The sequence below is a fragment of the Podospora bellae-mahoneyi genome, chromosome 4 (genome assembly GCF_035222275.1).
Source record: "Podospora bellae-mahoneyi strain CBS 112042 chromosome 4, whole genome shotgun sequence".
In the NCBI taxonomy this organism is placed as follows: Eukaryota; Fungi; Ascomycota; class Sordariomycetes; order Sordariales; family Podosporaceae; genus Podospora; species Podospora bellae-mahoneyi.
In genome coordinates this window covers 2,784,525-2,802,641 of record NC_085883.1, presented here as the reverse complement: position 1 = coordinate 2,802,641, position 18,117 = coordinate 2,784,525, and the positions used below count along the sequence as shown (strand labels likewise).

The window sequence follows — 18,117 nt, the reverse complement described above, 5'->3', positions numbered from 1 at the left end:
ACAAAGCCAAAGAACGGCCCAACACACCATAGCAAGTTTATTCCACCTTCAAGTGGTCAAATCCTGTGATCCTCCTCAAATGACCTACTCAAAATCTCCTCTCTCACTGGTCAAGATGCCATCCCAACAACAGCTGGAAATAACCCTCCCAACGCCCGATAAAGTCTCGTGGTACTACAAGCCCAAATTGAACAAGCCACAGCGTTGGGTCTCATACGATCAAACCCCTAAATCACGCCGCGGATCCCCCGATTGGAAATCGTTGTGCCTCACCATCACGCCGCTCACCCATGCAGTCAGAGCATCACAAGCCAATGAAACATTCTCTTCTGAATTGAGGACCGAAGGGCTCATCTTCGCTTCGCTTCTATTGAACTAAGCTAGGTGACAGGTCTGAGAATAGATGCCAAGGCAAACGACCAAAAAATGCAACGTGATGTGGTGAATCGAACCGAAATGCAAAGACGAAAACGGAGAATACGGGGGACCCCCTTCCCCAACCGAAACAGGAGACAGAAACCCAATCTATATAAGTCTGACCCAAGTCCCCAAAGCCTCTTCACAGGTAGTTACCCAGTCATTATATTCCTCCTTATTCATTACTCATTCCTTAACAGCTTCTCTCTTTCAACTGCGCAGGTCTTACATCTGGATAACGGATCCTCCCAGGCAGTTTTAGCGCAAGTCGGTTTCTCCTTTTGCTCGTCTTCCTCGTCCGCGAGCTCCATTAGTTTTCCAGGCTTCAAACCAACGTACCTATTAAGTCGTGACAGCCATTCAGAAACCCCCGTGTATTTTCCAACACAAAGGTGCGTGGGCATCATTTAACAAGTTAACCGGGCATTCACGCCATCTTCCCCACAATAGCAAATCATCTCGGAGGCCTGTCATGGGATTTGCATCGTCTGGATGTTGAATTCTAGTCACAAGTCAAAGTCGCAGACTCCAAGAATTGTCGTTTTGTGAGTGAGAGAGGGGATGATGTGAATGCTGGTGTTGTATGCCTCCCTCCCCTAGTCATCATCGAGTGACTCTTCGGAAGGCGGGAAGGGGGCATACATCTCAAAGCGGGTTATGATTGGATAGGTACTGTCCCGCGAGTTGGGATTTTGGACTGGTGCGGGGTGAGTTGCAAGACATGTAAGCCAGAAAGACTGGCTGGCCTACAGTGATTGCAAGAACCTTGGAATACAGGCCAGTTGCATGAAGGTGGGTGACGCAAGCCACCTCTTTACTGTTAATCCTGATCTTGGAAATGTTGGGTATTCCCATTCAATGCTGACCATGCTGACCCCCATCAGGGCCGTATGCCCCGTTGGGGGGGGGTGCTGGATCTGGCATCTTGAAATTTTGGTTATCCAATGGCGGAAAGTTATCCATGACCATGTTCTGATTCCATGAAGGTGGTTGCATAAATTGACCAGTATTTAGAGGCGGGATTGCAGCTGTCATGTAACCTTGGCCTGCGTTGGGATGGATCAATGTTGGGATCCCAGTTTGCTGGTGGTGGCCGTTGTATGGTGCATAGCTGGGTGGGATTCCTGGTCGATGTATGTTAGAACCAGGCTTTACGCCATCTGAAACTTGTCGGGTGTAGATCGTCGGGCCGGGCCTTAAAGGACGCAGTGGTGCGGACCGAGCACCGAACCGCAATTGCCCTTTATAAGTCTCCTTACCCAGACCCCAACCCATTTCGGCAGAAGAAGAAAAAACCACTTACCCGCATCATCATCAAAGACCAAGTTGTTTATTGATGTTGGCATCGTAAAGAGACTCGAGTCACTCGTGAACTCGCTTCTCGCTGTGCTCGATTGAGCCGAATTCTGGTATGAAGTCCGATGTGGTTGTCGTTGTGAGTAAGTACTTTGGTTGGCGGCAATTGAGGAAGAATGCCCTGCCTCGCCTCGATGGAAAAAGTTCCCACACAGAATAGCATGAACACCAGGAGGGAATTGTCGGTCGTCGACCACCAGCATATCACCTGTTTGTAATCTCACCCGACCGCCATTGCTAATCTCGACTTGCTCGACGACGGCTCGAACATATCGTTCTGGTCGGATTTGCCCCGATGAAATGCTGAGCAAGGGACGCCGTGGTACAGGTAGGTTCATTGGTCTAATCCCCAAGAAGCTAACAGCCGACTCAGATACAAAGGATTGCCGAAGATCTTTCCTGACTATCACGCCGATTGCGAACTTTTCTCCCGATGCTGAAAAAAATGAGACCGCCTCTCTGACCTCCTGAAGGAGCCTCCGCCGACTCCAACTGCCTCTAGAAACGCGTCTTTCAGAGTTTATTTCTGACGAAATTGGCACAAACGTCTCAACTCTCGGTCGTGTTTCAATGCGAGGTGCCTCGTGGAGGTTGATTGCCCTGGAAGCATTCTTTGGCTGCACGGTGCTTAAGCTTGAAGAGCGACGCCGTTTTCTTACCGGTCGCTCAGCAGCACCAGGAGGAATGGGCAACCTCGAGTCTGTCGGGACACTGGTGGTCGTTTGTGGGTTCTGGGCTTCCCTGACCATGGCCAGGCCGTTTTTGTTTCGAGACACATGGTGAGCGGGCATGGCTCTTGAGCGGTGCGTGTTGCGAGGTGGAGAGGATGGGGATGTTGAAGGCTGCGCAAACTGATGGTTGTGCTTTTGGCTAGGGATCAAAATAGGTGACGACTGTCCGTCACTGGGAGAACAACGGAAGCTGATACTCCTAGTTGGGATTGGGTTCTCCAAGCCGGGTTGTTTGGATGTGGTTTCTGTATGCTGATCAGCTGAAAGCTCTTACAACGGCTCGCGGGAAGTCTTACCGGTGATGGCGATGGATTGAGTCAAGAAGGACTTCGCTCTTAATAAGGTAAGGTAGGCGTCCAAGAAGAAGGTGAGAACCAGAGCTCGGATTTCGTGAGTGTCTTCCTTTTTTGAGCTTTTGTCCTTTGCGGTGCCTACCTTGGTTGAGCACCGCTAAGTGAAAATTTCTCTTCCAATTTCCCAAAGTGGCAATGGGAAAACAATGCCACACAACTGCTGCACAGCGCGGTAAGTATGTGGACAAGAGGGCAGTGTGGTTGCGGGAATCCCAGGGGAATTTCGAATGGATGTTGGCGAAAGCTATGGATATCCCAAACTGGTGGAAGGACGCACGAAGAAGCAATGAGTCGGTGCAATAACGCTGAGCACGCGGAGTGTCGAGAAAGAGAGTGGGAAGGAGAGCGGGAAGAAGAATGAAGGGCGTCAAGAAGGGAGGTGCCGCTACGATGCCTCACACAGCGGCGACAGCAACAGGCTCAGGCGAAAGCTGAATAGGCGGGGGATGATAAAGATGGGGAATGGGGGGGACCAAAGGGGCCACACCAAATCCAGGGGGGACACAGAGTTCCATAACAAACCCTCATTTACCTGAGTGCTTCGGCTGGGTAAGGTACTAAGATTCCATTCATCAAAGGTGGATCAGAAGGACAGGGGGGAACTGTGGCAGGCGAGGTTTTCTCACGGGCAAACTGGGTCGTTCATTGCCAGGGGCAAGGCTATGTTGAGGTTATTCGAGGCTGGCGGCATCGGTATGCCCCTGTTCTGGTCAGCGACGGCATGCTTCCACCACTGATGCTCACCGACAAAGCGATAGTATTGGTCACCGTGAGGGAATTGTCTCCACTATATACCAAGCTTTTTGGTATGAACAGGATGACTGACGGAAGTGTAACCAGGAGGTGTGTGTTGGCAACCCAGGCATGAGGGGTATGCCCACTCCAAGACGGGCGATATGGGGTGTGTTGCCCAACAAGCTCAGGCGATGGCAGCATCTCTTCACCGTCGGTCAGTGTCTGGTGGGAATTCCAATTCCATGTATATTGGTAAGATGACGTGGCCCATTATGGGAGGATCCTTGGTGACCATCTTGATGTTGATATCGCAAAGAGGCGAGAGAGGAGGAACATGTGGATGAACGTGGAAAGTTTCTTTGCCCGCTCCCCATCTACGAGGTAAGGTGGCTGGCGCTTGCTGCCCCAAAAACACCGCCTTCCCTCCCGTCCGCAACATTGTGGCACAACCCACCTTTGAGGGTTAATTAACGGGGCAGCTAAGGCGGGCTGGGGCACCTGGTCACCATGCGGGATTGACTTGAGCAGCCTTTTGTGGCAAGCACGACCTCACTCCTTTTTGTTGTTCTCACCTACGCCCGGCTCTGCTGGAGCTGAGATGTTGGCTGCTACCTACTCCGTGTAGTTAGTTCAGCGCTGGGCAATGATCATCAAAAGAGTGACCGGGGGCAGGTAAACCACCGCTGATACCCCGCTTGCCCACCATCTCAAGCAATGGGGGCTGATTTATTGTTTCCGTATAGGGCCGGCCACATTCAACTGCGGGGAAGAGGGCATTTCGGCACAACTGCGTCGCGCTCATGGTCGCTTCCGACTCAGTTCCCACCTTGATCGTTCGCAATGCCTCGGCGTAGAAACGATTACCATAGTGATCAAGAGGTCAAACCCTCCTCATTGCCCTACAACCGTTGCTCAACCAATTCGGATACTTACGGCTGAAGAGCCGTGAACCAAGGTGAGTTTCGCGTCGTGCTCTTGTAAACAAAGCTAATCAAGACGGTTAAGTTGGGCTTCATCAACACTTCTCTCGTCCGGCCAGTTCAGTGTTTCTTTGAAGACCAAAGGGTCTCGACGAGGCTCCACCCAGCCGCAATCTGCATCTTCGCATCACTCTTACTACAAGTAGCTCGATTGGTTCATCTCATAAAGCCAGGCATATCTGAAACTCCCTAGACGGCCGCAAAATTGCACAGATCTTTTCTAGTTTTCCTTATATGGGAGCGGTCTTCCTGCTCTTATATTGTCAGCCTTCCCGGGTAGTGTTTGCTACACCCGGTTCCGCTCCCAGTTCTTTCAAAAGGGAGGCAAATTGACCCAGGAAAGGAAACCTTTGCTTAATTCGCCTCATATCGTTGCCATTGGGGGACCCATTGTTTGCGCACCTCCAGCAGATCCGGCACACGGCGCCATGAGACATGGGAACTCACGCCTGCCAGGAGCACGGCCGGATAGCGATTCGAGTGGCGAACAACAAGGCAACCATCTAACCGCGGAATCTCACTCGGTCAGCGCTCAACCCCCCACGGATATAGACGCCCTATCGCAATCGGAACCAACGGAACTGGGAACCAAAAGCAAGCATCCCTACCGGACAAGACCACAGAGGGACCATAAGAGACTGCCGAAAAGGGGCAAAGGGGCCGTTGAAGCAGCAGTCAGTAGGTCCCAAACACGATCGACTACCGCTCGAAACAAACTCGCCCATCAACACACAAAGGCTCCTGTCACAAAGACGGTGAAACCATCTACTCCGGCTGCCAACGGTACCAATTCCACGGGCCTAAGCACGATCCGTCAGAGGAAGCAAGCCCTTCTCGAAGAGGAAGCAGCAAAAAAGCGCAAACTTATCGACGAATATATCGCCACTGGTGACCCAAAAGTCTTCATCTCTTTTCTCGCACCCTTCGCCAGCGCCAACAGCACCGGACAACATGGCAAGCGCAGGAAACTAGGCGAGTGGCAGTGGGATCGTGAAGTGGAGCGCCATTGGAGAGAGGATAAGACATCAGGAGAACCTGGTGCAAGGATTTGGGCTCCAGTCGAGGAGTCGTTTATCTGAAAAAGGTGTTGATTGTGAGAGGAGTTGTCTCCCTATTAATATCGGATTCGACAAGCTGTGTGTCTGTTGGGTTGGCTTTTTGCTCCGTTTTTATTTGGCTTGGCTCTTGATTCCTTCAACTGTCTTCCCCGTATCATCCGGGGACGTGTCTCATCTCAATTTCGTGGATCCGGAGACGTCTCCGGATTCACCTGTCCCAAAATAAACAGAGGGGGCTAAGAATGATGTTGTCAATCACTTGCTTGCCGCTCGTCTCACCGTTCTGGAAATCCATGACTCTTTAGTTCCAAATGATAATGCTACTTGCGTCTCGGTAATGCATACGAATGTTTGAAACGAGCGAGGCGTCCGCGCGCCTGGTGCGTGGGCCGCGAACTCGATGACCCGGAATTATATGCGGCTCAAATGAGAGATTGGCGGTGAAAAATGCCCAGTGGCGAGTTTCAAGACGTCTACCTAGCTGATTGACGGTTTGTTGGTATCTTATTATCTGGCCAGTATGCCTGTTGCCATGGACGACTGGAGCAGGAAGCAGGGGAGTTTTCAAAATTGTTGAGAAACTTCATAGAAAGGTCTTTGTGGACTGGATGCGGTAAGTAAGTCACTTGGGTAGTCAAAACCTGAGGCTTCTGGGTGGTATAGATACCTATCTTGTCAACGGACAGCCACCAGGGCAAGGGGATGCGATTAGAGTCTGACAGCTGAGTGCCTCCGGCTGGGGGGCAGGAAAGCCGATCTAGTTACCTCGTCATCGGGCGCTCTTGCGTCAAACCCCCTGTTCGGATATCATCTCATGCAGGTAATTGCGCGATTCTGGAAGCCACCACCGTTCTGAGGCAAGTACATACTCTCGCCCAGCATAGCAAGCCCTGTTGGACACCAAAGATGTTTTTTTCTCGAATCAGCTGACAGTTTCTTCCCCTTTCTCTGCTAGACCAACCCACCACATGTCTGTTGGTGGTCAAAAGATGGTGAGACGGAGCCCGTCTCCACCACAAACAAGGCGTCTAACGGTGATGAATTCTTGGGCGTTCTTTGCTTTTCCTGAAGAGCCACAGCTGGCCCTATATCGCCCGTTGAATAGCCCGCAGTCCCGTTGCTAGCGTGATGTTTCTTGGAGCTGATCCGCCAGGGCGATCGTGGCTGTCGTGGTGTCTGAGCGCGCAGATGTCTAGTCCGGATTCTGCAGTTGTTCCTTTGTCAGGACCTCGTGTTTATACCCAGATGTGAAACATGGTGAATGTCTTTGTTTACATTAAGAAGCGGCATCTGATCAGAGCGGTCGGTCCCTCAGTCTCAGCGGGTCAGATCCTCAGCTGACGAGGACTCTCGAGCCGGTAGCCACCACGGAACCACGGATATGGCAGAGTGGGAAGAGTACATCTCCGCAGGGGAAATAAATGTTAGTGCAGCTAGGGCAAATTCCACCAAAAGACCCCTGTCACGCTAACATAAATAACCGTGGCTGAGGTGTACCTAAGAAGGAAATTTCCGCAGCGCGGGAGTTGCCCGGTTGGGGCCCGGTGATCTGGATGGCCGGACACCGGCTGACTGCCGTCATAGCGGCTTTGACATGCGAAGTAAAACCGGAGAAGTGAGTCTGGGATGCTTTCCCAGCTTCCCCTCTCTGCAAAAAGTTTGGATCTAGCAAGTCTAGTGGAATGGCGTATCCTCTCATGCTCACCCAGATTGAGACAGGCACACGCGCGGATAATTGGGGTCGCATTTTGTCACGCTGCTAAACAATCTAGCAGGGTCTCTCCTGTGTGTCAGTTGTCGCCCACATCTTGGCGGCGTCAACAGTAAGTACATGTACCAACTTGTCAAGGTCCCCCCAACCTTTTCATCCCCAAAAGCCGATGAGCTCGTACTCAACAAAATGCCGGCACCGCATTTCCCGATTCTGTTTCCATGGAATCTCGAAACCTTGGAACCTTTAGTTGTAGCTGGAGAGGTTAGCGTGGTTGGCTTTGCCCGAGAGGAAATAGGCTTTTGTCAAGGGGATGACCCGACGCTGGTACTGCACCCGGCACCTGAGAGCACAACCACACTAAGGGTAGTAGGTGGGAATAGTGCAGATCTTCATCCAAGGAAGTTTTCGGTGAATCTCCAAGGTGTGGTTGGTGGTGTATTCCTGGTAGGAGCATTTGAGTCAGGACGGAACAAGATCTGTCCCCAGAGATAAGATTGTTAGATTCGATTACCTTCAGCTCCAAAGCAACAGTGTGAGGGTGTCAGACGATTGTCCATATCAGGACTGGATTGCGAAGTTCTTAGTAAGCAGCATTGATCACAAAACTTCAACCACCATGATATGCTGTCACTTGGTCATGCGACTTATTGAATATGTTGGCCCTGTCGAACTCGTGGTTGATGGGGCGGTTGTATGTCTGGGCATGCCCATCCATCAGCTGTAGGTCAGAACTTAAGGTAGTGCTGTATGAAATGGGTAACTATCAACGCTGAAGATACATATGGGACTTCCCTCCAAAAATAGTTCATAATCATCGCCCGGGACAAGACTCAGTCATTAGAATCTCGTTTGGCCACGGCTCTCGCAGATAAATGACCGAGATATAATACTGCAGTACCTATATGGGTAGGTAGCAACAAAAGCAACAAAAACAACAAAGCCAAAGAAAGCAGGAGGCTGGTACGCTTTGGATTCCATACCAAACCACAAGGCCCTGTCGGACGTTTCGGGACTGTTGTCAAGTTTGGTCCTCGGTGAGTGGATGAAAAGCAGATAAAAGTAAGCTAAGGAAAAAAAAAAGAAGCCAAAAAGAAAACCCGTTGCTCCGTCCACGGCTTTAGACCTTTGACGCCCTAGCTAGCGCCAGCACCACTGACCCTACCGCTAAGAAAAGCCACCTTCGGGAGGCGCACCACCAAAATAGCTGCCCAGAGGATGATGAAATAAATCACGCGGATTGACAGTGTTGTCGTTGACGCCTGCAAAAGAGGCTCTTCTTCTGAGCGCTGTGGAAGCATGTCCGCCAATTATTGTTGCAGGATGCATGGCATGCGGTGCGGTGCGGTTTGTCGAATCGATCGCTGGGGTTGACGCGACCTCCCGTGGCAACTGGACATCGTCGGGTCTGTGGCTGATCTGGTTGCGATCTTTGGCGATCCGCTCGAAGAATCTTTGGCCCAAGAGTATCGGGGCTGGTCTGTTCCTTGCGGTGCGAGGGAGAAGGGCAACTGCCATCTTCCAGCTTTCCAGGTTTAACTCAGGTATGTGTATAGTAAACTCTGCGAATTCCTTCGGGCCTGAGGTGTAGCCATCCGTCAAAGTCGAGATCTCCTTCAGCTTCCTAGGCGGAAGTGGCAGTCCTTCCAGCTCGAGAAAGTATTTTGCGAAGTCATAGTCCATGATGGAATGCTGTCCGGGAGAAACAAGAGCAACGAACCACTTCCCCTTGACTTGAACCTTGAGTTCATTGGGCACACTTGCTGCGGGTTGGGTAACACTGGAAGAATCGGGGCCTGTAAGCGCTGTGGCGCCCTTTCCCGGCGGAGAAGGTGGGAAGCCGCCAGGGGCCCACCATGTTTGCTGCCGATACATAGTGAGGTCGGTGCCAAGTGCGAGAGTACCGATATTGTAACCGGGAGGAATCTCGGGGGTAGGAGTGAGGCTGAGTTGAGGCAAACCCCTGGATTGTGTGTTGACAGTGTTGAAATTCTGGCCAACGTATGAGCCATGGGCTCCAGCAGGCATGCTTGGAGCACGGGGGCGAGTTGTGTTCCAGTTGCTTGGGCCTTCGCCTGGGTCATGTTGTTCTGACTGTCCAGAAAGTCGGTAATTCATTTTGTTTCTCGAGCTCACTGTCGCAGAGATGTTGTGAGATTGTACTGCCGCAGTTTGAGAGGTCTTGCTCGCTGAGAACAAAAGGAAGAGAGGTGGGATCGATATATGATGGTTCGTGAAGCCGTCACTTCGGAGTGAAGTGCAAGAAGCTCATTTTTGTACAATTTCATGGAATTATTAATCCCCTCGAAATGGTCTTTCATCTTGTCATTTCGGTGCGACTGTCTGACTGACACAACAGCTATAGATGTCGGGAGACTGGCGTGGAGCCCCTCTGTAAAAGTTACGGTGGAGAAACTTGCTTTCGATTGGGCACCGGAAGACTCCCGGCCCGCCGACTTTGGAATTTGGATGCCTCTACCTGGTAGAAGATTTTGCGACAGACTTCTTTCTCGTCTGAGCCACAGTGTAGCTGGAGGCTCTCTCGTAATAGCACCCTTCACCTGCTTGGTAAAGCTCAAGGACCCAGTGAAAGCCACAAGATTGGCCGATTAATGAGCTTTCGCCACGTAACATCACTGTAGTAAGTGGAAGTCTCGCTGCGCCATAAGCCGACTGGGGAGTTTATAGGAATCCTAGGTCTATCCACCGCCTGGATTCAACCTTTCTGCTTTTCCAATTTCTATGTAGGGCGAACATATCCGCTTTTTATGCCACGGCATACAGGAAGGCTTTCTTGACGGGCAGACAACTGATGTCTGTTTGAGCCACAGCCTGGACCTCCTTACCCTCTTGGGGGGTGGTTGGAAGCAGTTGTCGATCAGGTCTGTTCCTCCCCGCTAATCAGAAGAACACAGTTTTCTTGTCCGGAACAATGGCGCCGGAGTCGGTCGCTTATGCTGGTTCTATGACTTATTTGCATGCCATCAGTGACCTGTTCTTTGTAATTTCTAGCAGGATTCTTAACATTACTCAGAAATAGGCGTTCACCTCACCGAAACACGCACCACCCCCTTTTGTATGCTGATTTAGGGCAAAAAAAGCGATCGAGCTTTTTGAAAATATTCCATGATTTCTATGTATAAAGGTGCTACGTCCTCGAAGAACTCGTGGCATTAGCTCTCTTTTTCTTTGCACGACAGTCATTTCGTTGAGGTCAAGCTAGTCTCAAGTCAACAATACAACCTCTTCAACTACCTCACCAGCTTCCGTTCGTTTATCAGATACACCTGGTAGCTCCTTTTCCTCTATCTAGAAGGTTAGGATGTTCTGTTCCTTGGGAGGTATGAACCTACAGCGCTCTTCTCGCTCTTTTCATGTCGAAACTCTTTCTGGATATGGTGGTGGTGATTTATCGCAGTACAACTCGACAAAGCTTCGGCATGATGCTCCCAATTGCTGTAGGATGATTTCATTCTACAATGTAACTCATTGCACTTCTCCTGGTTAACCTCTGCTCACAGGCTCTGGAATACAGTTGGACCACAACAATGCACTAAAGGAACTGCTGGCCTGGGACCGCTGCGGTAATTGCAACGCCGGATCCAGCGAACAAACAAACCATTCCATCTCCCGAACAACATGGGAGGACTTGGTCGACCCTTCGAAACTGCTTTTGGCTTTTTCAGACCCCGGATCAACCGATAGCATCAGGTCAAGATCTGCCACGGACCAGATGAACACCATCACAGCTACACTGAGAGATGTAGATGGACATACCGCAGCCGAGGCCGCATTTACATCACTTGCCAAGGATCTCGACAAACAATGCAATATTACAACAGCGGACACCTTGCAGACTTTTGCCCCTGAGGACCACTTGGACCAGCGCACCGATGCCGGGAACACAGTTAGTGAGGAGCTAGCAACCAATATGCCAACAAAAGATGAGTTCTGGACATGGGATGAGCAGCGCCAGAGGTTCTTTCACAAAGAGAAGAATGGAAGAGAAATTGTCTGCCCGACTTGGTTCGATTAAACCTTTGAGAAACCACACTCGGCCCTCTTGAACATCACCCACCACAGGACAACAATCATAACTACGCGAATAGTACACAAGGTGGTACCAACAAGTTCTTAGACACATAGATACAGCTGATAAATGAAGTTACAGTGCTATAGCATCCCGACTCTTGCAAAGCCTCCATTCTTGACCGCATAACACTTCACTGTCCTTCAACCTCTCGCATACCTGTTACCACCAACACCGTGGTGCACGTATCAAAGTTTAAGCAACACAAGACTACAGTAATTGCACCACAACTACCGTATACCAACGAAAACTCTAATGTAAACACACCCTCAAAGCAATTGGCAGACACTGTAACGCAACAGGCAAGCCACCTAACAACTCATTACACCGCATTCTTAAACTGACTATCTGATAGGCTCAGCAATCCTCAATGGAAGCACTCAGTCGTCCTGATTCGCTGCATAATAAGAATTTTGACTGTCTATCTTCAAAAAGGAACCCCCTGAGAAGTGGAGCCCTGCGCTGGTAGTCCGAGCAACGCAAACGACGAAGGCATGGACCATGTGTTCCACCACCCCCTGGCAGCATCCAATCATGATTCATTAGAGTAACAGTTGATGCTTTGGAAGAAGGCACACAGTCTATAGTTTGATCAGGCTAAATACTGCCAGAAAAAGCATTTTGATACGAGAGATCTGTCAGTCGTTGCGGTGCATTATTTTCCTCTTGTCAGTTTTCCAGGTCGAGAGGGGCTCAAGCTTTGAAGACAGGGGGGCCGATTCTTGACGAGCTTCTGACAGTGTAACATATACAAGAAACAGTCATAGCATTTCTACTAGGTGCCTAGAGTTTGGCGCTTTTTTATCGGGTTATTGCAGCAAATGGTACCGTGTTAGATTTACTGGCTCATTCTAAGTGCAATAGATACCTATGAAGCAGTGGGGTCCTTTTGCGCTTCAAACCTGGAGACCTGGCGCGTTTGTGAGCGAAATGCTATACGCCCCATATTCGCCGTACCTTCTGTACTGTCATATGTTTTGCCGCGCACAGACATATAACGTTGCTCAGACTGAAGGTAATTCTCGATTCAGCATGAGATGGACTCACAAGGTCCTGCAGCCAATAGGTACCTTATCTAAAGTCTACATATACTCGAGTAAAATAATTACATAGACATCATGACTGAGGTATCGTTGTAAAAGTCCCCGCCGGTTTGGGAACTCCATCAATATGCACTTCCCGATGGCACATAGTTACCCTTAGGCCAACATGGTTTCCCAGAAAAGATTGTATGGTTCTCAACGAGATACCAAACAAGTCCCACTCTTTTCTCTCGATTTGTTTAAAGGAAAGAGGCAAACAGAAAATCCCGGCGCTAGTCACTTACCTACTTTTCTCGGCTCATAGTAGTCAGTTACTACATTGTGCCGAGTCTCGCACCAGACCTCAGAATGTCCAGTCCTCGTCTTGTCCGTCGAATAGCTCGTCCTCAGCTTGAGCCTGAGCGTTGAGCATATCGTAGTCGTAATCAGCATCGTAATCGTGATCAGCATCGCAGTCGTAATTAGCATCGAAGTGAAAGGATGTCGCATCGCCTCCGTTCTGGGTTAAAGCAGTTGTGTTGTTGTCTTTAAGGCCATAGTTTGCCGGCTCACCGCTGGTTACTGATGAGGTGGGGAACGTGTTGAGGGAGAATATGTTGCTTGGAGCTGAAATCGGGGCCCAGCTAGAAGAGCTATTAAAGTCGGCAGTGCTGTGCGTAATGGAAAAGGGAGAATGCGAATTCAGGACTTGAAGTTGGTGGGTGGAGGAAGCTCCAAGGAAGCTGGTGACGAATCCCATGGGTGGCGTGTTGTTGCCATGTTGAACTATCACAGATCCGGGACTTTCAACGGCTGCGGCTCCATTGAGAAACAGCTGTGGTGCCGGCTGTTCAGCAGCTGCAGATGGAGCAGCCACATGAGATTGCGAACATGGCGGGGTGCGGTAGTTGGTGGCTCCTGGGCTCACAGTGAGCAGTTGGCTGAGGAAACGGCAGCCAATGAACATGTGAACCAAAGGATCATTCCATTCTGCCATTTGCACATTGACGGTCTTCCTTTCAACCCCGATCTCCGGAATGTCACATGTGATGGTCACCCATTCTTTCCGGCGTAACAAGACCAACCCGCGGAATCATGATGCTGTATTGCTGAGGAACTGGGTGTACAATCGTTCCTAATCGCTGGGCGACGCTAGTTTTGGTGACGGAAAACTCGATGTTCTCGTCGATGTACGCAATTATGCGGACAGATTGGGGATTTCCGGCGATGATGAGGAGGACACCATGTGCTGGCAAAGGTATACCATTTTGAGCTCCATGCCAAGTTTCCTGGCCCGAGGCCGAGGTCAGAGGCCACGAGTAAGGGTTCATGGTTGCTAGTGATGAGAAAAAAGACAAGGTACTGATTGAAGGCCGAATTGCTCTTCTCTTACCTTATATCGCTTCAAGGCCTGAGTGAGGCGTGCAGGCCTCTTTCTAACGAGACCTGCTGCAATTCGGAATGTCCAGTTGCAACCAATCAGTACTTGATTACACTTCCAGTGATTTTAAGTTACTTGAATCGGGCAAAGCCTCCATGGAAAGTGGAGGGTGCCCGGTCAAAAAGCCTACAAACTTCAACAGTTGTGCCAAGCACTAGGACGAAGCTGCGACACAGAATTTACAATTCCCTATTGAGTCAGCTAAGTCCAAAGAAACCAGAATTAGAGCTGTATCTTTCCCCTAGAACTTTATTTGATCTCCGTTACAGATTCCCACGGCCACCAACACTACCAACAATTTCTAGAACCTCTCAAACCTCTACTACTTCGAGTCTATAAGTTGGCAGTACTCACACCTAACCTAAACCTGACCTCATCTGGCAACTATGCCTTGTCGCTCTCGTCCGCGCCCCTACTTGTGGTATTGTCGCAATGGTCCTGGCGGTAAAAAATCTCCTGACCATCGCGATTTCAGCGACTGCGAGGACCGCCAACTGTACAAACACACCAAATACTTCGACAACGGACATCTTCACTCAAAGTTTCGGCATAGTTGTTTGAACACGGTCAAGTCATAGTAAGTTTTCGCAACCATAATTAGCATAAACCACTCAATGAAGCTAACAGTGCGTGTCGAGCAGCACGAAGCTCTGCCTTTCTCTTGTTCTCGGTTTACCTATCTCCAACGTTACGACACCCGAAGTCGTCATTCTCACCCTCATCGCTACCCCAGACGCATGCTTCTCAAGCATCGCCGGGATCCAACTCTTCGTAATCAGCCGAACCACCGGTAATCACAAAGAGCCCATTGACGCACAGCTTGATGTCGAAAAGACAAGCTGTGTGTCTTCACAGTCTCACCAGTCTCCCGATCAGCCCCCTCAGATCAGGAGCAACGACACTCAACATCATGACGAGAGTCTGGTAGACCCTGAACCCGAATACGTTGACTCTACCTGCACCGACACCAACGGCACTGCAGATGCTTCCGCAGTCAAGGATGGCTACTGGAAATGGGACGTTGACCGCCAGAGGTTCGTCCATATTGATGAGAAAACTGGCAAAGAAACAGTATGCCCGGAGTGGTTTGACTAGGGCTAAAGAGCTGGCTTGATGCCACGGCCCAACTTCTGGGGGGGCTTTCTTGAAGGTTAAGGGTTTGGAATACATGGAGGTATTTCATTTTGGAATATTGTCTGTGACTGGTTCTCCTATGGTTTCTCTGGCTTTCTGTTTTACATTGCTCTTTCACCTATATGAAACGGGATTTTTCTTATTTCCTTAGCTACAGTACTCGACAATTGACGCCGAGTGGACTGTTGGCTCTTGCCAGACCTCTTACGTAGGGGAAGGTCAGGCGGAGAAAATAGCCTTGCCTCAGTATTTGATTGGTTCACACTAGTTATTTCCGCTTTTCATCTTCATTAAATTTGCTTTGTCTTTTCATTACATTCTCTATTAGACAACATTTTACTTCTCGGAGGGCTGGACACCACCTACCTACCTTACTTAGGCACCTTCAACAGCAACAACACACCTAGGTATTCTGGAAACAGTTGTACCACCCGTGCACTAGATCCATGATTACTTATCTCATTGGATTAAATCTGTTCAGATAAAAACTCAGCCCCAGGCTTTCTTGAGAGCTTTCAAGGAATTCCTCATGAAGCCTTCGGAATTTCCTGTCCTTCGGGTTATCATCAAAAAGGAGACCAGCGGTTTACGGTGGATCTTGATGATTTCAATAAACGCCTTCAGCTACAATCGAACGCTATTGTATTCAGATATTCGCTAGGGATTCTTCGGAGTATCAGGTATAATGTGTCTTTTTCTTCTTCTCCTCCATAGATAGCTTACTAACCTACGGTTTGGCTGAACTTTGTTCTGATATCCTATGAAGCGTCCTGAGCTTACAATAGACAGCAAAGAGTGAGCGTTAATGTCAGTGATATACTAAGTGCTTCACTACCTTATCTAGGCTCAATAGATGCTATCTGATTACCTGCCCTTAGATACAGAAGCATGATATATATTTGAAGTAAATGGATTCGTTAGGAAACTGTTACTATCCGTGTAGGATAATTATTACATAACATTTCTGGGCATGCAATGCTTGGTGGAGTTTTTTAATCTTTCTCTGCATAGTATTACATGAACAAAAAAGCGTATCTAAGCTCTTGGAGAAATTTTCGGATAAAGACAGTATATGTTTGCGTGTTGAATGGCGTTTTTAGAGGGTCTAGCTGACGGCAAGCCGAGTGATAGTGAATCTAAAGTGAGTTGCTTAGAACAGCTTAAGTCTTCGCAGTTGTTACTATTAGGTAACGATCCAATATTCTGGCGCCTTCCTGGACGGGCGCAGCGGAACTTTAATGAGGTAGGTATGATTGTTGACAATACCCAAATGAGTGCTGTTTTCGGCTGGCTTCAGAAATGCCATGAAAAGACTACGGCACTTAAGAAGTATCCCGAGACGAGAAGTACATATATCAAGCTAGCAGCAAACAGGCTACAGTGTAAGTCAAATGAGATTGGAGTGTGAATTCGCCATCTGGGTATGGTCACTTTGGCCCCATTGCCTGATCGACGCCACACAAGGCCATTCTCGCGCCGACCTAACATCAACAGTTAGCCTACGAGATTTGGACAGCTTTCGGCTCGAGCACCCCTTTTTGAAAAGAATATGGTTACCTAAACTATTGTAAAGTGATTATCAGCGCTGTCCAGCTTTTATTCAGAAGACTTTGTCTCATTGCTATTTCTGTTAGCTGGTGATCGGCAAGAAATATAGAATGATGCTTAACGTTGAGAGAAGGCAGGATCTAGCCAGCGTCCCGGATATATGTTACCCAGGCTGTGGTATGGTAATTCCATCTTGACTGCTCCCAGTGTGCTGACAGGAAAGCAGAAAACGCCCGCATCGAAGCACTGAGAGTGGGCCAGTCCCAAGAACTCTGTGAGACGGGGTCAGCATTCCAAACCACATATTCAGACTGTAAAGAATGTGTCCTCGACGACAAACCAGAGAGCCAATGAACAGCTGGACGCGGTGTTCGGGAGGTACCTGGCCTACTACAACGGAACCCCACCGGCATCCAACTCTCCTCCAGCGCCTGATACATCTACACAGAAAGAAAACCTCCCAGCTTCGGCAGAGTCGAAGCCTAGCACAATCACCTTCATTCCTCGGCCAACCCAAACGTCTTTGTCCACAGATAGAGCTTCTACCTCTTCGAATAAACCCCAGACGTCTTCGTCATTCTCATCATCGTCATTGCCAGAGACCGATACCAAGTCCACCACAAAGTCGACAATAGATGTTGACTCCCAAACACCCTCAAAGACCTCCAGTCTCACATTCCCGGCAATTAGCAACACTTCATCTGCCTCGCTCACCAGCACTGAAATAACGACATCCACACAAGCCTCCTCGCCCAGCGACAACCTCCCTCCAGCCACCCTAGATCCAACCCCAACACTGGTCGTAGGCGGAATCCTCTCTTCGCTCTTCTTTCTTGTTCTTATTGCTCTGGCTCTCTATTTCTACCGGCGGCGGCACCGTCCGCATAGAAAGTCTCAGAGGAACTCCCAGCAACAGAAAAGGATTGAAGAGATAGAGATACAGCATAATGGCACAACAGAGATGGGCAGCAGGTCAATAAGTCTGCCACCGCAGGAAATCGATGGACGACCTGCCCCGAGGGTTGAGATGGATGTTGACGGAGGGTATGTCGAGATGGATGTGGATTTGGGGTGTTGTGAGATGGAGGTACCAGAAGCAATCTCGAGGAATGGGAATAGCGATGGTGGGAAATAGGGAGATGATTATTAAAGATAAAAGGAAAATAACGGGGGCGAAATAGGGGTAAAAAGGGGGTGAGTAGAAATCAGGGTTAGGGTTTAGATGACGCTGGCCTAGCACATGAGAAACCTCACAAAGACACATGCCTGCCCTTGAAGCTGATACATACATTTTCCAAAGTGATTGAGTCGATATAGGCATCCAAAAGAGCGTCAGAATGTAACCCCCTTCTCCTTCCGGTCAGAGGAGCTTGGGCCCTCAGGAGTTGAGTGGGTCAAGGGTCTTCCGTCATCGGGGAGCTCCTGTGAAAAGACGCTGGGATGCCTGCAGTCGAAAATTTCAGGATAAGAAAGGGGTCCAAAATCCCAATCCCCTTGAAACTCATTAGCTTCACTTATTTCAGGCTCTCTCATAGGTTTAG

General features: G+C 49.4%; 6 protein-coding genes across 6 annotated transcripts; 3 read left to right on the top strand and 3 right to left on the bottom strand.

Moving 5' to 3' along the window:
- Positions 1-95: 95 nt before the first annotated feature.
- Positions 96-3,911, bottom strand: QC761_407102 (uncharacterized protein). Its single transcript, XM_062878990.1, has 4 exons — positions 3,684-3,911; positions 2,801-3,558; positions 1,721-2,749; positions 96-1,541 (listed from the first exon to the last, which is right to left on the bottom strand). Exons 3-4 carry the CDS (start codon positions 2,562-2,564, stop codon positions 1,273-1,275), a joined length of 1,113 nt encoding a protein of 370 aa, XP_062732540.1. The 5' UTR covers positions 2,565-2,749; positions 2,801-3,558; positions 3,684-3,911; the 3' UTR covers positions 96-1,272.
- Positions 3,912-5,000: 1,089 nt separating this feature from the next.
- Positions 5,001-5,651, top strand: QC761_0069130 (uncharacterized protein; the record flags this gene model as incomplete). Its single annotated transcript, XM_062872685.1, has 1 exon — positions 5,001-5,651. One exon carries the CDS (start codon positions 5,001-5,003, stop codon positions 5,649-5,651), a length of 651 nt encoding a protein of 216 aa, XP_062732539.1.
- Positions 5,652-8,508: 2,857 nt separating this feature from the next.
- QC761_407108 (uncharacterized protein) lies at positions 8,509-9,459 on the bottom strand (the record flags this gene model as incomplete). Its single annotated transcript, XM_062878992.1, has 1 exon — positions 8,509-9,459. One exon carries the CDS (start codon positions 9,457-9,459, stop codon positions 8,509-8,511), a length of 951 nt encoding a protein of 316 aa, XP_062732538.1.
- A 617-nt stretch (positions 9,460-10,076) lies between these two features.
- QC761_407107 (uncharacterized protein) lies at positions 10,077-12,308 on the top strand. Its single transcript, XM_062878991.1, has 2 exons — positions 10,077-10,682; positions 10,863-12,308. The coding sequence occupies exons 1-2, from the start codon at positions 10,664-10,666 to the stop codon at positions 11,375-11,377; spliced, it is 534 nt and encodes a 177-aa protein (XP_062732537.1). The 5' UTR covers positions 10,077-10,663; the 3' UTR covers positions 11,378-12,308.
- Positions 12,309-14,141: 1,833 nt separating this feature from the next.
- QC761_407111 (uncharacterized protein) lies at positions 14,142-15,895 on the top strand. The gene is made up of 2 exons (XM_062878976.1): positions 14,142-14,471; positions 14,536-15,895. The coding sequence occupies exons 1-2, from the start codon at positions 14,281-14,283 to the stop codon at positions 14,987-14,989; spliced, it is 645 nt and encodes a 214-aa protein (XP_062732536.1). The 5' UTR covers positions 14,142-14,280; the 3' UTR covers positions 14,990-15,895.
- A 2,013-nt stretch (positions 15,896-17,908) lies between these two features.
- Positions 17,909-18,109, bottom strand: QC761_407110 (uncharacterized protein; the record flags this gene model as incomplete). Its single annotated transcript, XM_062878993.1, has 1 exon — positions 17,909-18,109. The coding sequence occupies one exon, from the start codon at positions 18,107-18,109 to the stop codon at positions 17,909-17,911; it is 201 nt and encodes a 66-aa protein (XP_062732535.1).
- Between the last annotated feature and the right edge of the window lie 8 nt (positions 18,110-18,117).

Coding starts and splice junctions, on each gene's coding strand:
- QC761_407111 (XM_062878976.1), top strand. CDS start 14,281: ATGCCTTGTCGCTCTCGTCCGCGCCCCTACTTGTGGTATTGTCGCAAT. Junction 14,472..14,535: donor TTGAACACGGTCAAGTCATA/GTAAGTTTTCGC, acceptor CGTGTCGAGCAG/CACGAAGCTCTGCCTTTCTC.
- QC761_407102 (XM_062878990.1), bottom strand. CDS start 2,564: ATGCCCGCTCACCATGTGTCTCGAAACAAAAACGGCCTGGCCATGGTC. Junction 1,542..1,720: donor GGTCTTTGATGATGATGCGG/GTAAGTGGTTTT, acceptor TACATCGACCAG/GAATCCCACCCAGCTATGCA.